This window comes from Podarcis tiliguerta (genome assembly GCF_965153285.1).
Source record: "Podarcis tiliguerta genome assembly, chromosome: 9".
Taxonomy (NCBI): Eukaryota; Metazoa; Chordata; class Lepidosauria; order Squamata; family Lacertidae; genus Podarcis; species Podarcis tiliguerta.
Window position 1 is genome coordinate 4,329,065 of NC_139542.1, and position 17,029 is coordinate 4,346,093.

Sequence of the window (17,029 nt, forward strand, 5' to 3'; positions counted from 1 at the left end):
TGCTAAAGCAGCCTTTACCAACTGGGGGGCTCTCCAGATGTTTTGAACTACAACTCCCACCAGCTCAGTCCAAAACACCTGGAGGGCAAAGGGTGAAATCTTCTTCTTCTTCTTCTTCTTCTTCTTTAAAAATAATATTTATAAGTTTAAAGGTTGCACAAAAAAGAAAAAAGAAGAGAAAAGAGAAAAAAAGAATAAAAAATTACATAAAAAGAAAACAAAAAAAAAACAACCCCAATACATCAAAGCACAATTAAAACAATTAAAAACACATCCAATATTTATCCTTATCTTTCATTAACTTATTTCCTCAACCTCCTCACACCTCCCATTTTTGTATTCCAGTTATTAATTATATCAGCAAATCCTTTCCGTCTTTCACTGCTTTCTATCATTTAGTTGTCTTAATTTATTTTAACCTTATCTTACCATCAAAACCTTAAAATTTATTTATACTTAACTCCTTATAATATTTCTACTAAAGTCATGTAATTTCATTCCAACATTTCCTAACATTCATTAATTTTACAATATTTCTCTAAATAGATTCTTCTTCTTCTTCTTCTTCTTCTTCTTCTTCTTCTTCTTCTTCTTCTTCTTCTTCTTCTTCTTCTTCTTCGAATTAGTATTAGAATTAGAATTTATATACCACGCTATACCCGGGGGGTCTCAGGGCAGTTCACAGAATAAAATCAAGATATAAAACCATGAAATACTTAACAAAAACAACCCAATAAGTGAAGTTCCTCTGACGATAGCAGAATAGAGCCTCCATAAATAGGAGCAGTGGTTTACTGAGTACCCAGTGATATACTATGTGGGCAGCTGCAACAAGATTCCCCTGCTCCTGAGCCTGCAGTTGTTTTACATAAAGGTAAAGGTACCCCTGACCGTTAGGTCCAGTCATGACCAACTCTGGAGTTGTGGCGTTCATCTCGCTTTACTGGCTGAGGGAGCCGGCGTACAGCTTCCGGGTCATGTGGCCAGCAGGACTAAGCCGCTTCTGGCGAACCAGAGCAGCGCACGGAAACGCCGTTTACCTTCCCGCCGGAGCGGTACCTATTTATCTACTTGCACTTTGATGTGCTTTTGAACTGCTAGGTTGGCAGGAGCTGGGACCGAGCAACGGGAGCTCACCCCGTCGCGGGGATTCGAACCGCCGACCTTCTGATTGGCAAGCCCAAGAGGCTCAGTGGTTTAGACCACAGCGCGACATAGAATCCTATAATTGTAGCCTTGGAAGGGACCCGAGCATCATTAGCCCAGCCCCCTGCGATGCATGGCTTAGATTGACAACCTGTGTCATAAACCAAGCCCATCCCTTTATGCGCCTTGGTTTCATGACCGTTTCCTATTCCTCTGCCTCTTCCTACAGATCACGAAGCCGTCCTGATCATCCTGCTGCTCTTTTTCTTCCTGTTCTTGCCGGCTTTGTCCCTTGGACTCTATTGGTACTACCGGAGGGAAAGCTCATTGCTCAACAAGTGGTTCAAAGGCTTAAGAAAGAGCCACGAGACCTACAGGTGAGCAGAGACCCAGGAGGCTGCCTCCCCTCTTTCTCAGGATTTCCTAGGCCTTGCGCTAGATCAGAGTTTCCCAAACTTAGGTCTCCAGCTGTTTTTCTGAACTACAACTCCCATCGCCACTAGCTAGCAGGAGCAGTGGTCAGGCATGATGGGAACGGTAGCCCCAAAACAGTTTGGGAAACCCTGTTCTAGAGTGGACGTCCACTTTCGTCCTCTCGGCTGCCTCTTCCTTTGAAGGGAAACTATTGTGTAATAGAAATAAGCCTCTCGTTGCACAGAGACCAAGACATCTGGGAAAGGTCCATACACTCATACCTTGGGTTACAGACGCTTCAGGTTGTGTTTTTTCGGGTTACCCGGAAGTACTGGAATGGGTTACTTCCGGGCTTCGGCTGTCGCACATGTGCAGAAGCGCTAAATCGCACTTTGCGCATGCGCAGAAGTCCCGAATCACAACCCGCGCGTGCGCAGAAGCGGCGCTGCAGGTTGCGAACGCTGCGGGTTGCGAACGTGCCTCCTGCACGGACCACGTTCGCAACACAAGCATCTACTGTACTCTGCTTTACCTTCAGAAGGTCTTGGGTTCGATTTCTGCATCTCCAGGCAGGGCTGGGCATGTCCCCTGCTTAAAAACATGGAGGGCTAGCCAGAGGTCTTTCTGTTAGGTATTTTGGGAAAGGAAATTAAGAGAAAAGACAGTAAATTTCTCCAATATGCAGTGGCTGCAGCAAGAGTGTTATTGGCACAAAAATGGAAACAACAGGAAATACCGACAATAGAAGTTTGGAGGTCTAAGTTGTTAGACTATGCTGAACTGGATAAGATGACTGGAAAGATTAGATACCTAAGAGACCAAAAGTTTACAGAAAACTGGGGGAAATTTGTTAAGTATCTGGAGAGTATGAGTGATGGTCAAATAACGCTAGAAGGTTTTAAAAGAGCACTGTGAATATAACGAGAGACATGGTTAAAAGGAATGAGAGGGAAAAATATAACTAATGACAATGGTTAAAAAAGGAAATGCAGAAATTAATAGGGACTACGAAAGATTTACGGAAAAGCTGAAGGAAGTCCAAAATCAAAGACTTGGAAATTGAAATGTGAAATGTGAAAATAATGTATGTTTTGTTTTGTTTTGTTGTAAACCAAAAAAAAATATTTATATAAAAAAAAGAAAACACGGAGGGCTGCTGGGAGTCAGTGTATAGACCGGGGGTCGTCAACCCAGTGCCCACGAAAGCTTTCACTGGTGCCTCTGGGGAGGTCCTGCACAGCTCCCGGGTGCAAATTCCTCCAGTGCGAATCGGCCATAGGTGGGCACTCTAGAGCTCAGAGTTTGCATTTGTCCCAGTTTCAGGTGGGCCTTGTTAGAAGGTTCCATTGTCCTTCTCCCCCCTCTCTCTTTTTCTCCCTTCCTCCTCCGTACAGATCTGGAGGGAGCCCCCCCCCCCATTTGCCAGAAGTTAACTTCCATTCCCTTTGGTTTTTCCTGGCAGGAATGGAGCTGTCAATCGGAAGGCAAATCAGGGACATTCAAACTCAGCCTTCACTTTGCAAGACATTTCCTCCTCTTCTTCCTTCTCCAATAAAACTGCGGCCAGCAGTTCCAGCCAAGTGAGTATGCTCCCGAAATGTTTTATATATACAGTCATACCTCTTGTTACGTTTGCTTCAGGTTGAGCGTTTTCAGGTTGCGTCCTTCGGCGACCTGGAAGTACCGGAAAGGGTTACTTCTGGCTTTCGCCACTCACGCATGTGCAGAAGTGCAAAATGACGTCACACGCATGCGCAGAACGTGAATCGCAACCCGCGTGTGCGCAGACGCATTGCTGTGGGTTGCATTCTTTTCATGTTGCGAACGGGCCTCTGGAATGGATCCTGTTTGCAACCAGAGGTACCACTCTCTCTCTCTCTCTCTCTCTCTCTGTGTGTGTACTTTTCAGATTAATAAAGTAAAGGTAAAGGTACCCCTGCCCATATGGGCAAGTCTTGACAGACTCTAGGGTTGTGCGCCCATCTCACTCAAGAGGCCGGGGGCCAGCGCTGTCCGCAGACACTTCCGGGTCACGTGGCCAGCGTGACATCGCTGCTCTGGCGAGCCAGAGCCGCACACGGAAACGCTGTTTACCTTCCCGCTAGTAAGCGGTCCCTATTTATCTACTTGCACCCAGGGGTGCTTTCGAACTGCTAGGTTGGCAGGCGCTGGGACCGAACGACGGGAGCGCACCCCGCCATGGGGATTCGAACCGCCGACCTTTCGATCAGCAAGCCCTAGGCGCTGAGGCTTTTACCCACAGCGCCACCCGTGTCCCTCTAATTCATAGTCCCTCAGATTAATACATTTCATCAAATTTACAACCACCTTAACATTTCGAAACTTGACTTCCTTCCCCCTCTTTCCTCGGTTCCTTAAATTTATTTTTAATATCTTCTGCATATCCAAATCAACTTGATTTGCTTGTTTATTCATCCACTTTAAATACATACTCTTGTGAGACTGAAGGTTATTATAATAATCCTGCCAATGTTCTTATCTGTTTACAATTTATCTGCATATATTCAATAAACCATTTCCATTCTTTTATTTTGTTACCTTGATTTATTATTCTTCCGGTGAGTTTTGCCATTTCCGCATTTTCCATAAGTTTTTGTATTCCATTCTTCCTTTACTGGGACTTCTTCTTCTTTCCATTTTGGGGCAAGTAACATTCTTGCCGCTGTAGTAGTGTACGTAAATAGAATTCTATACAGTTTAGGTAGTTCCGTCCCTATACAGTCATACCTCAGGTTACAGACGCTTCAGGTTGCGTGTTTTCAGGTTATGGATGCACCAAAACCCAGAAGTACCAGAATGGGTTACTTCTGGGTTTTGGCACTTGCACATGCGGACAGGTATTAAATCGCGCTTTGCGCAGAATTGCCGAATCGCAACCCGCAGTGCTGCGAGTTGCGGACGCTGCGGGTTCGAACGTGCCTCCCTCACAAATCACGTTCACAACCCGAGCGTCCACTGTAATTCCCAAAAGAAAAGCTTCTAGGTTGTATGCTCCTCAAATCTTGATGTAAGCAACCTTGAAACCGTGCCGCAAATTGGGGATTGGTTATCAGACTGTCGACTCAGGCGGTCTTCCTCCACAATGCCCAACTCTAATTTAGAAACCGCTAGAAATGTGCAGATTTTTAAATAAATGCTCATAAGGGGAGGGGAGGGACGCGGGTGGCGCTGTGGGTAAAACCTCAGCACCTAGGACTTGCTGATCACATGGTCGGCGGTTCGAATCCCCGCGGCGGGGTGCGCTCCCGTCGTTTGGTCCCAGCGCCTGCCAACCTAGCAGTTAGAAAGCACCTCCGGGTGCAAGTAGATAAATAGGGACCGCTTACTAGCGGGAAGGTATACGGCGTTCCGTGTGCTGCGCTGGCTCGCCAGATGCAGCTTGTCACGCTGGCCACGTGACCCGGAAGTGTCTCTGGACAGCGCTGGCTCCCGGCCTCTAGAGTGAGATGAGCGCACAACCCTAGAGTCTGGCAAGACTGGCCCGTACGGGCAGGGGTACCTGTACCTTTAAGGGGAGGGGACAGGATCGTGTCTGCTCATTTGCACCTTCGCTCTGTGGAACTGCGGAAACTGCCTCCGCCTTAAACGAGGGCGAAATCCACCTTTGTCTTCTCTCTCTCTCTCCAATCTACAGGCAACAAGGGGTGTTTTCCCACCCAAACCAAATCCTCTCCAAGGCGCTTCCCACCCGGTCAACGTGGTCCGCCCTCTCCGCCCTGCCCCTGCCCCGGTTGCTGCTCTCCCAAAAGACCTCAAGCCTTCCAGGCCACCTCCGCTGCCTTTCAACAAATCTCCCGCCGCGGCCGCTGGTGCGAAATTCAGCACGCAAAACAAACTCCCTCCGCCGAAGAAGCCTCTTCCCACCAGCCCCATCAGGACCGCGTTGGTGAGTCCAGAACAGGCCTGAGGGGAGTCCACCCTTTTCTTCATCCCTGACCACTGGTCCTGCTAGCTAGGGTGGGAATGTTGTGGATACTAGGAGAGAATATATTGATTAAATATTATCCTTCCTCACTCATGCTAGTGAATCAGTAGCAGAGTACATTCACCTGTATAAAGCAGGAAGCGAGTTGGTAAATTCGTTTGAATCTCTTTACTTAAGCAAGCAAGTCTGGCTTGTCCAGATTGGATTTGTTCCTGGTAAATCCCCTTTGAATAAAGACACAACAGTCTTTTCTTAAAAATACAGGCATACCTCGGGTTACAGACGCTTCAGGTTGCGCGTTTTTGGGTTGCACACCACGATGAACCCAGAAGTACCAGAAAGGGTTACTTCCAGGTTTCGGTGCTTGCGAATGCGCAAAACACTAAATTGTGCTTTCTGCATGCGCAGAAGCGCCGAATCGCGACCCGCACTTGCACAGATGTGGCGCTGCGGGTTGTGAATGCTGCAGGTTGCGAACGTGCCTCCCGCTCGGATCATGTTCACAACCTGAGCATCCACTGTAATAAGATGTTTCCTTACATTCAGTTCACAGTAGGTTCCCTGAAGGCAGGCTTTAGCTTGTAGCTACAGAAGAGAAAAGCTCTGGTTTTCCCAGTAGTGATGTATGGAAGTGAAAGCTGGACCATAAAGAAGGCTGATCGCCGAAGAATTGATGCTTTTGAATTATGGTGCTGGAGGAGACTCTTGAGAGTCCCATGGACTGCAAGAAGATCAAACCTATCCATTCTGAAGAAAATCAGCCCTGGGTGCTCACTAGAAGGACAGATCCTGATGCTGAGGCTCCAAGACTTTGGCCACCTCCTGAGAAGAGAAGACTCCCTGGAAAAGACCCTGATGCTGGGAAAGATGGAGGGCACAAGGAGAAGGGGACGACAGAGGACGAGATGGTGGGACAATGTTCTTGAAGCTACGAACATGAGTTTGACCAAACTGTGGGAGGCAGTGGAAGACAGGAGTGCCTGGCATGCTCTGGTCCATGGGGTCATGAAGAGTCGGACATGACTAAACAACTAAACAACAAACAACAACAACAACAGAGAGTTTGAGTTCATCCCATATGGGGATGAGCCCATGTGCTGCTGGCCGAGAGCCAGCAGACCGCAAAATACATCAAGAAAGAAATGGTGAAGAAGAAGAGCAACAAGAGGAAGATGGCTGCATGACCGGCCCTTTTATGGGGTCTCCCGGGGTCACGCCCATCCACCTGTCACATGCAGGGGGAAGATGCTCCAGACAGGTGTGACAGGTAGTCCTCCTGGCTGGAATAACATCCCCCTGTGTGTCCATTCTGGGCAAACAGGAAGTGTCATACTTGACTGCTACAGTGATGTTACACCCCACACTAGGGATGATGGGCGTTGTAACAGCTGGGGACCCAATTCTGGGAAACCATGACCTAAAGGAAAATTGGTTTCTTCTCAGCAGGAGCTGGGGCAGTTTCCTGCTCAGACTGAAGAGCAACCTCTCAGTTCAGTGCTTTTATAGGACCTGGTGGGCAGGGATTGGTCCTCAAAGTCAGCTGATGGGATGTTTGGTTCACAGCTTGGATTACTTTTCATGTTAAATAAGTTGGAGTTCTTGTTATTAAATATACCAAGAAAAAAGCACACCAAGAACTCAGGCCAATGTAAGTTTCAATAGTTTCAAATGTTATATAATACTGTTTTATAAATTATAACTTATGATAATTTAGAATTTAAATGTATTTTCATGTAATATTTGATACTTCCAGATGATGAAGGTGAATACATCAAAACAGGGCCCTGTCCTGGTTTCTAATCCATAATTGACTTCTGACTTCTGCTCAATGATTGAAACTAAGACTTCCATGACGAATCTGGACTAACATGAACTTATCTCTACTCATAAACTCTTATCGCTAATTCTGTAATGAATTATTATGTTATACATATTTTTATGAGTTTGAGTTTGTGATCTCTGTTGGAGTCTGTAATCTCTATTTCAGTTTGTAATCCTTGTCAGAATACATACTTTTGAATGGATTAGATTTTGTTACTATTGATTTGTGAGTAGGGACCACTCCCACTATTGAAACTTAAATTGGCCTGAGTTATTGGTGTGCTTTTTTCTTGGATTACTTTTCACGACACGATGGAAGTTTATAAAACTTGCACCGCCCGGAGAAGGCGGATAGAGATTCTCCGTATTGCACTACATGAGACAGGTAATGAAGCTGACAGTTGGAAGACTCAGGACAGATAAAATGCACAGCGTCATAGTAATAGTAGGAAGGGACCACAAGGCTCATCTAGTCCAACCCCTTGAAATGCAGAAATCGTTTTGTCCAACGTGGGATTCGAACCCACGAACCTGAGGTTAAGAGTCTCATGCTCTACCGACTAAGCTATTCCAGCAGTGCAAGGTCACTGCAGGAGGCAGTGATGGTCACCAACTTGGATGGCTTTAAAAGAGGGTTAGATATATCCATGGATGAGGAGAGGGCTACTAATAGCTATTGGCTAGGCTGGGTATTCCTTGACTTCCTAATCAGAAGCAACAACGCTTTTGAATACTCATTGCTGGGAACCACAGGAAGGGAGAATTGCTCTTGTGGTCGAGCCCTGCTTCCTGGTTTCCCAAAGGCCTCTGGTTGGCCACTGTGAGAACAGGATTCTGGTGGGGCATTGGCCTGATCCTGTCCTCTTCATTTGGCAGTCTCTGACCATGCTTCCTTCCCTGCTAGGTCGATCCAAAGCAGAGGCCGCCACGCCGGCCGCTCCCGGGGAACCCCCTCCTGGCTAAAGAACTGCCGCCAGCTCAGGGTCAGGCTTTGCTGGTCATGGTACCTCCAGCCAATGCCAAGCCTGCAGGTCTCAATGCCACGAGCCCCCTCTCCAGACCGCTGAAGTAAGTTTGTTTATCTATTAATTTGCTCAACGCATTTATCTACCACTTGATCATTAGCACCTCTAAGTTACCAAGGAAGTCAGACAGCAAGGATTGGAGTTACCACAGAAGTGGGGTGGTGGGAGCAAGGAGGGGGCTGCTGTTGGAAGAATATAGGGTAAAGGTAAAGGGACACCTGACCATTAGGTCCAGTCGTGGCCGACTCTGGGGTTGCGGCGCTCATCTTGCTTTACTGGCCAAGGGAGCCGGCGTACAGCTTCCGGGTCTGGTGAACCAGAGCAGACCTATTTATCTACTTGCACTTTTTGTGCTTTCGAACTGCTAGGTTGGCAGGAGCTGGGACCGAGCAATGGGAGCTCACCCAGCCGTGGGGATTTGAACTGCCGACCTTCTGATCGGCAAGTCCTAGGCTCTGTGGTTTAACCCACAGCGCCACCCGCGTCCTGTTGGAAGAATATAGATGGGCAGAGACTGCAGTATCAAGCAATCATCTGGGGGTTCTGGCCAACTGTTTCCCCCGGAACCATGTCTAGGCTTAAGAGTTCTTGTATCATTTTTAGGAATTCTAAAAGAAAGCGTCTTGTGGGCTTTTCGCCTTGGCAGTTTGTGTTTATGTGGTCTGTTGGAGACTCTGTTGGGGTTAAGCTCTGCACAGAAAACAGCTGTTTAGCAGAGTTGCCTTTACTAGGCAAATACCAACATAGACCACTTTCCATGCACACACTATTTGCAGGTGTTACAAGTCATCTCCTCTCTCTGAGCCCAGAGAGGGTCTTTTGCTTCCAAGTCCTTGGTTCACTTGCTTGCAAAGTCCTATAACTGAGAGAGTGTTCTTGAGTTATGAAGTCTGGCAATTTTCCAACTTGAGACCAGGAAAGTTGGTGTAGTGGCTACCCCTGATATGGGTATAGGAGCAACAAAATCTGTTTCCAAACCATTAACAAAGACTCTTTGTTTTTTCCTCTCCACACAGGCCGGTGCCACCTCAGAGGTGAGTAGGACCTTGCCCCTGCTGCTGTTGGGGGGAAACCCCATTTCCTGCTCTCCTGATGTTTGCTTCTGCTGCTTTTATTGTGCATTACGGAACTCTTTTCTGTACGAGGGTCGAATTCCCTCATGTGAAGCCTTCCAGGGGTCGCTTGCCCTGTGGTGAGTGAGGACCCAGGGAAAAGCGGATGAGGCCTTCAGTGCCATTGGACTACAACCCTGATAATTTATTCTATTCATTTATTTATTAAGTTTCAATACCACCCTTACTTTGAGGACCCTAAGGCAGTTTACAGGATAAAAACACAAAAAGACATAATAATATTATTATTATAATAATACCTTTATTAACATAATAACAGACAAAACAATACTTCCCCAACAGTTTAAAAACCTCTAGCTCAGGGGTCAGCAAACTTTTTGAGCAGGTCCACTGTCCCTCAGACCTTGTGGGGGGCCGGACTATATTTTTTTTTGGGGGGGGTGAACAAATTCCTATGCCCCACAAATAACCCAGAGATGCATTTTAAAGAAAAGGATACATTCTACTCATGTAAAAACATGCTGATTCCTGGACCGTCCACAGGCCGGATCCAGCCCCCGTGCCTTAGTTTGCCTACCCATGCTCTAGCTTATTCAGTTAGCCAAAGGCCTGGGAGGAGAAGAATGTTTTCACCTGACGTCTTAATATATATATTAAAGACGCCAGGGAAGCCTCCCACATACAGCGACTGCAGAAAAGCCTTTGTTCTTGTGTTGACACCCTCTGGACCTCTCATGGAGGAGGCACACAAAAAAGGGCCTCAAATAATAATAATAATAATAATAATAATAATAATAATAATAATAATAATAATTATTTATACCCCGCCCTCCCCAGCCAAGACCGGGCTCAGGACGGCTAACACCTGGTATAAAAACAAATTGATAGAAATACAACTTAAATACAAGATTAAAATTAAAACATTAAAATACAGCCTCATTTCAATGAGGATTGCAGGGTCCGGGACAGTTCATATGGGGAGAGGCTGTCCTTGAGGCATTGTGGTCCTGAGCCATTTAAGGATTTATAGGTCAAAACCAGCACTTGGGGCCCGGAGATTAACTGGCAGCCACTTAAGTCAGGTGTGGTATACTGGTATACTCAAACCCTGGTGAGGAACCTGGCTGCTGAATTCCGTATGGGCTGACGTTTCTGAACCACCTTCAGAGGCAGCCCCATTGCAGTAATCTAACCTAGAGATTACCAGGGCATAGATGACAGAAGTTAGGCTAACCGTGTCCAGATAAGGGTGCAGCTGGGTCACCAGCCAAAGCTGATGGAAGGCACTCCGGGGCACCGAGGCCACCTGAGTCTCGAGTAACAGCATTGGACCCAGAAGTACCCTCTGTGGTGTGCAGTGAAATTTTTCGTAGGAGTCCTAAGCAGGGCAGAAACTTCTTGGGATTTGGGAAGGAGGTGCCGGGCCTCTGGCAGGATGTAATAATAATAATACAGTGGTGCCCCGCAAGACGAATGCCTCGCAAGACGGAAAACCCACTAGACGAAAGGGTTTTCCGTTTTGGAGGTGCTTCGCAAAACGAATTTCCTATGGGCTTGCTTCGCAAGACGAAAATGTCTTGCGATTCTTGCGATTTTTTTCCGCTCCCCACCCCCTTTTTCTAAGGCACTAAGCTGCTAATAGCCTTTTAGCAGCTAATCCGCTAATCCCTTAAGCCTTTAATAGCCGCTAATAGCCACTAAACCGCTAATAGCGCTAATCCGCTAATAGGGTTGCTTCGCAAGACGGAAAAAACGCTAGACGAAGAGACTCGCGGAACGGATTCCTTTCGTCTTGTGAGGCACCACTGTAATAATAATAAAATAAAATAAAATAATAAAAAAATAAAAAATAAAATAAAAAAATAAAATAATAAAAAAATAAAAAATAAAATAAAATAAAATAAAATAAAATAAAATAAAATAAAATAAAATAAAATACCCCCGCCTACCCCCGCCCATCCGGCTGAGTCTCCCCAGCCACCCTGGGCGACTCCCAATCGAGTGTTAAAAACAATACAGCGTTAAATATTAAAAACTTCCCTAGACAGGGCTGCCTTCAGATGTTTTTTAAAAATAGGATAGTTTCTTATTTCCTTGGCATCTGGTGGGAGGGCGTTCCACAGGGTGGGTGCCACCACCAAGAAGGCCCTCTGCCTGGTTCCCTGTAACCTCATTTCTCGCAGCGAGGAAACCGCCAAAAGGCCCTCGGCGCTGGACCTCAGTGTCCGGTCTGAACGATGGGGGTGGAGATGCTCCTTCAGGTATACAGGACCAAGGCCGTTTGGTAGTAAGTAGTAAGTGAATAACAATGTAGGACAGTGATCCCGGATAATCTGATTGTTTCACTGGAATCTTCTTCAGCACAACCCATAGATTAGAAAAATGCACAAGGAGCAAGGGTCATAAGGATATGTAAGATGTAATATGTTATTCACTTACTACTTCGGCACCATGAACGCCTAAAATGTTTTACCGCTTAGCCCACAGGATAGCATCTATTACTTTGTTTCAACTATAGACTTATTATACTTCTACGGACTTTCAAAGATTGACAGACGCGTGTTCATTTGATTTCAAATATATTAGAGAATTTACAAGTAATAATAATAATATTTAATAATAATAATAATAATAATTTATTATTTGTACCCCGCCCATCTGGCTGGGTTTCCCCAGCCACTCTGGGCAGCTTCCAACAAAGATGAAAAACACACTAAAATGTCACATATTAAAAACTTCCCTGAACAGGGCTGCCTTCAGATGTCTTCTGAATGTCAGGTAGTTGTTTATCGCTTTGACATCTGATGGGAGGGCGTTCCACAAGGCGGGCGCCACTACCGAGAAGGCCCTCTGCCTGGTTCCCTGTAACTTGGCCTCTCGCAGTGAGGGAACCACCAGGAGGCCCTCAGCGCTGGACCTCAGTGTCTGGGCTGAACAATGGGGGTGGAGACGCTCCTTCAGGTATACTGGACCGAGGCCGTTTAGGACTTTAAAGGTCAGCACCAACACTTTGAATTGTGCTTGGAAACGTACTGGGAGCCAATGTAGGTCTTTCAAGACCGGTGTTATATGGTGTACACATTTTGTTTTTGTTGCACTAAATCATGTATATTATGCCATAAGAATTGCAGTGCTATCTAGTATGCTGGTCTTTGTATTGCTTGTATTGTTTGTTGTGTTAAGTTTGCAACACAGGGGTTTGTTGTTCTCTATTAGCCTAGGTGCTGGGCTGCTTTCCCTCCCCCTGTAACCTATCAGCTAACATGGCTTACGTGGGACTCTGCAGTTCATCTTTGTTCTCCTGATGTCCTCCTGGTTTGTGCTGACCATCTTCTTCTGCCTCTTTAGACCCGTTCCAGGCCTGAAAGTCCAGACAGCATCTTTCCCTTTTAAGAAATGACAACCGTGGAAACGAGAGTCCCGGCTGACCCTTGTCAGGCTCCTCCTTCCTCATTTGCACTACTCCGGCCAACGCGGGGAATTTTTGCTACCAAAGACTGTTTGTTTTTGTGTTTTTTAAAAGAGAGAAAATAGGAACTGTTTTCATCGATAACGAAGAAGGGAAGGGGGTGGAGACTGGGCCTAGGGGAAAAATGGTACTTTTGTGTGATGGCTGGCTTTGGGGATTTGGGACAAAATAAGTGATTGGGGGAGAAGTTTCATTTTGACGTGCTCGCAGACCGCTGCCCATCAAGGACTTAACGTCTGCCTACCTCCGGAAGCAGGTTTTTGCACTGAGCCTAGTTCTGATCCACACCAAATGCCCGCAAGCTGTGGACTGCTGTTAGCTACCTCTGTGTTTTGCACAACCTCATGGGATGCACAACCTGTCTCTCTCTCACCGCTGGGATCTGAGTGCTGGACATTGTCCCCCTTATAGCTGGCGTTACAAAACTTTGGTGGGACTGTTTTCTAAAAAATGGATGGTGCCCTTGGGGCAAAGCAGCTGGGGCTGATGGGAGGTGTAGTCCGAAACATCTGGGTGGGGGCACCAGGTTGGGAAAAGCTGGTGAAATGCTCTCGCATTAAAAATAATAACAACCCAGCTCCATGAGCTGGGTTTCAGTTTCGGCTGGCGCATGGTGCCAACGCCTGCCATTTTGTTCCACAGCTGGCTGCCAGGGTGTCCGGTTTCCAAGCAGAAAGACCCAAATTCAGTCCTGGGCATCTCCGGGTTTTAAAAGGGAACAGGACAAAATGTGACTCTCCTCTATCTGAGCCCCTGGAGGATTGCTGCTGCCAGTCAGAACTGGTAATACTGAACCAGACAGATTTATAATCTGACCAGGTACAGAGCAATTCTCAATGTTCCAGGCAGTGGTGAGACTTGTGACGCTTATGACAACGGTGAGTTGTGTGTCTCCCGTTGCAGAAGAGACAACCCATGCAATCTGCACAACCCACTAAGTGCAAATGCTAAGACCCAGAGCAGACCACGGGCTTGCCCATCCTGAAATAGTTGCTAAAGGGCTGACAAGCGTCCCCTGGGGTAGTGGCATCTAAGGATGCTCTTGGCTTACACCCCAGCTCCAAGCTCAGGAGAAGGGCAGGCTGTCTTCCGTCTGGCTGTCCTGTACCTCCAAAGCCTGCCCACGCTGTCAAGGGTGACCCCCAGTTTGGAGGAAGTTGTGTGCGCACCATGCTCAGAGAGATGACCCTCTGCCCTCTTGCCTGCTCAGGAAGTGTTGGGGGGCTCAGCGTGCTCCCCAGAAAGGAGAATTTCATTTCCCCCACCCCTGGTCGTTTCTCACATTGGTTTCCTGAGCTGGAGACAACCTCTGTTTAGGTGCCTTTCAGTTAACAAGAAAGAAAAAAAGGAAACGATGGAAAAGAAAAGAGAAACACAAGATGGGTGATGTGTTTTTTTGGTGCTCAAGTAGTTGATCCCAGGTCATCTTCCTCCACGAAGCATCCTTTGCCTCTCTGGGGTTTCCTCCGTCCCTGGAAGGGATGAACTGATCCCTGAGTCTCAGGGCTTCACTGAGCCTGTCTCCAGCCCTAGGACTCCACTTGTAACAAAAATAGGAAAGACGACTCACTGAGACCGTGACGAGTGCCTTTCCCCTTCCAACCAACAACCGCAGTCAATGCCCAACATCCTAGGGTTGGGGCCTGAGAATGTGACTTTTGGACAAATATGAAACCCATCTCTGTGTTCAGAAGCATCAATGAGTTCTTGGTGGGAGCTGCAATGCCTTCTCCAGGGACTGACATTTTTTTCCTGTGAAACCATAGTGGGCGGGTGGTTTTTCTTTTCTTTTGGGGAATGACTCCGCCGCGTTGCGAAGAGGTTATTCCCCATTGGAGTTTGCGGCTGGACCACTCATATGGTCGAAGCTTGACATTGCCCTCTTCTTTGCTAAGCCAAGGCCTGCATTTCTGCTTTGAGTGCATGAGGGCAGAACTCAGAAAACTTAACCCTCTAAGAGCTTTGGTTTTTTTAAATTAACAAAAATGAAAGTTTCTGGATCTCAGGATGCCGTGGGAGGAGATTGCAATTCAAGGCCAATTCCACTCACGACTTGTGTATTTTCTTTTGTTGTTGTTGTTGTTTAGTCGTGTCCAACTCTTTGTGACCCCCTGGACCAGAGCACGCCAGGCACTCCAGTCTTCCACTGCCTCCCGCAGTTTGGTCAAACTCATGCTGGTAGCTTCGAGAACACTGTCCATCCATCTCGTCCTCTGTCATCCCCTTCCCCTTGTGCCCTCCATCTCCCCCAACATCAGGGTCTTTTCCAGGGAGTCTTCTCTTCTCATGAGGTGGCCAAAGAATTGGAGCCTCAGCTTCAGGATCTGTCCTTCCAGTGAGCACTCAGGGCTGATTTCCTTCAGAATGGATGGGTTTGGTCTTCTTGCAGTCCATGGGACTCTCAAGAGTCTCCTCCAGCACCATAATTCAAAAGCGTCCATTCTTCGGCGATCAGCCTTCTTTATGGTCCAGCTCTCACTTCCATACATCACTACTGGGAAAACCATAGCTTTAACTATACGGACCTTTGTTGGCAAGGTGATGTCTCTGCTTTTTAAGATGCTGTCTAGGTTTGTCATTGCTTTTCTCCCAAGAAGCATCAATAATCAAGGTCTGCATGTGTACTGGTGAAACTCTGCAGTCTGCTCATCCCAGTCCAAAGGCTTCTTCTGCAGCATTTTTAGGGAAACCCAAGGCAAGCATCTCAGATTGTGCAGTGAACTTGCTTGGGGTGGGAAGTCGAGCGCAGAAGACAGAGAATGCGGTTAGGGAGCATAGCTGTCAACTTTCCCCTTTTCTTGCGAGGAATCCTATTCGGAATAAGGGAATTTCCCTTAAAAAAAGGGAAACGTTGACAGCTGTGTCAGGGAGGGTGTTTCAAATGTTTGCAGGGGGTGAGATTTCAGTGCCTCGCACAGTTCCTGATTCCTCTCCCTGACCTCACAATCCTTCCCTCACCCTCCCACTGCCTTGCATATTGCTGGAAATCTCCAAAGGCTTTCTTCTTCTTCTTTAATTACGGCTTTGCAAATATGCACTGTTGGCAGCAATGCAGTCTTCCCAGGGTTTGGCTTTCCCTCGTGTTCCTGCTGCGGTACCTATGCCAAAAGAGGTTCTCCTCCATGGGCACCAAGGGGTCTGCAGGAGGGCCTGCCGATTTTGCACCCAGCTGGTGCACATTGGGAGCGGGAGGGCAGAGAGCAAGAAACCAACAGCTCTGGAAGGATAAGATAAGCTGGACGCAAATGCCACCAAAACTCCTTTTGACGTTCAGTGAGCTAGCCAAAGAATGAAGACATTGGGACAGTTCTGAGACTTGAAGGATTGGAATGCTCACAAGCACTGTGGTTGGAGAAGGTTGGGTGAGATTCCACCCTTGGATTCGAGGTGTCGGAGCAAAAGACAGGCAGAGCAACTGTTGGTTAGCATGAACGCAGGAAGGTAGGTGGGGGCTGGCCGACGGCGGACTGAGCTTGGTGGGGCAGGCCCCATTCACCCCCAACGGACCACCAGCCTTCTGCTGCAACTTCTGGTGGTCTCTAGCCACAGTTGGCGTTTCAGATGAGCAAGCAGGATCTTGCCTTTGACGTGTGGTTCAAAGATGGCAAGTGGTCCTTCTCCTCTGTGTGTACGGCGCTCCTGTAGGTCCGAAGCCGCAGTGTTTCTGCTATGCACCTTTCCGCAAAATGTTTGTGCCTTCGACATGAGGACTTAGGAACCCCCATTTCCCTTCTGAAGGGTAACAAGGAAATAAAGGGTTTTTTCTTATTTAAATCTAGATGGGTGCGCGTGTGCCTCTTTTTTTATTTAAAGTTTTAAAATCACAGTTATTACACCACCATCAAATGTTAAGTGCCATAAGTCATAACGACAGGTTCCAATACATTAAATCCTAACGCTATATATTAGAAAGATTAATTTAAAGCAAAATGCCTTTTCTGGTGCTTGGCTTTTTTGGATATTCAGCAATAAGCCAAGCTTTCCGTCATCTTCTGTGAAGATATTTAGGATGGCTTGGAGGTCATCATCTACAACAGGGGTCGGCAAACTACGGACTGCGGGCCCCTTCCTCTTACACACTACAGCGTCTCCTCCCTCCCTGCTCCTGGCTTCTCCCTGCCCTGCGTAGAGGAGG

General features: G+C 47.1%; 1 protein-coding gene across 2 annotated transcripts in view; it reads left to right on the forward strand.

The window, feature by feature from the left end:
• ADAM33 (ADAM metallopeptidase domain 33) overlaps window positions 1-16,672 on the forward strand; it is a 92,591-nt gene extending 75,919 nt beyond the window's left edge. Inside the window, exons 19-24 of one of the 2 annotated variants that reach the window (XR_014501816.1) lie at window positions 1,376-1,523; window positions 3,023-3,140; window positions 5,216-5,467; window positions 8,232-8,395; window positions 9,369-9,766; window positions 10,111-10,190. Coding sequence is in view for 1 of the 2 variants with exons in the window: in XM_083398283.1 (XP_083254409.1) it covers window positions 1,376-1,523; window positions 3,023-3,140; window positions 5,216-5,467; window positions 8,232-8,395; window positions 9,369-9,386; window positions 12,774-12,825 (752 nt within the window). In the remaining variant the exon portion in view is untranslated. Of the gene's footprint in view, window positions 1-1,375; window positions 1,524-3,022; window positions 3,141-5,215; window positions 5,468-8,231; window positions 8,396-9,368; window positions 9,767-10,110; window positions 10,191-12,773 lie in introns of those variants that run through there. The other variant, XM_083398283.1, reaches the window with a different exon arrangement.
• The last annotated feature ends 357 nt before the right edge of the window (window positions 16,673-17,029 follow it).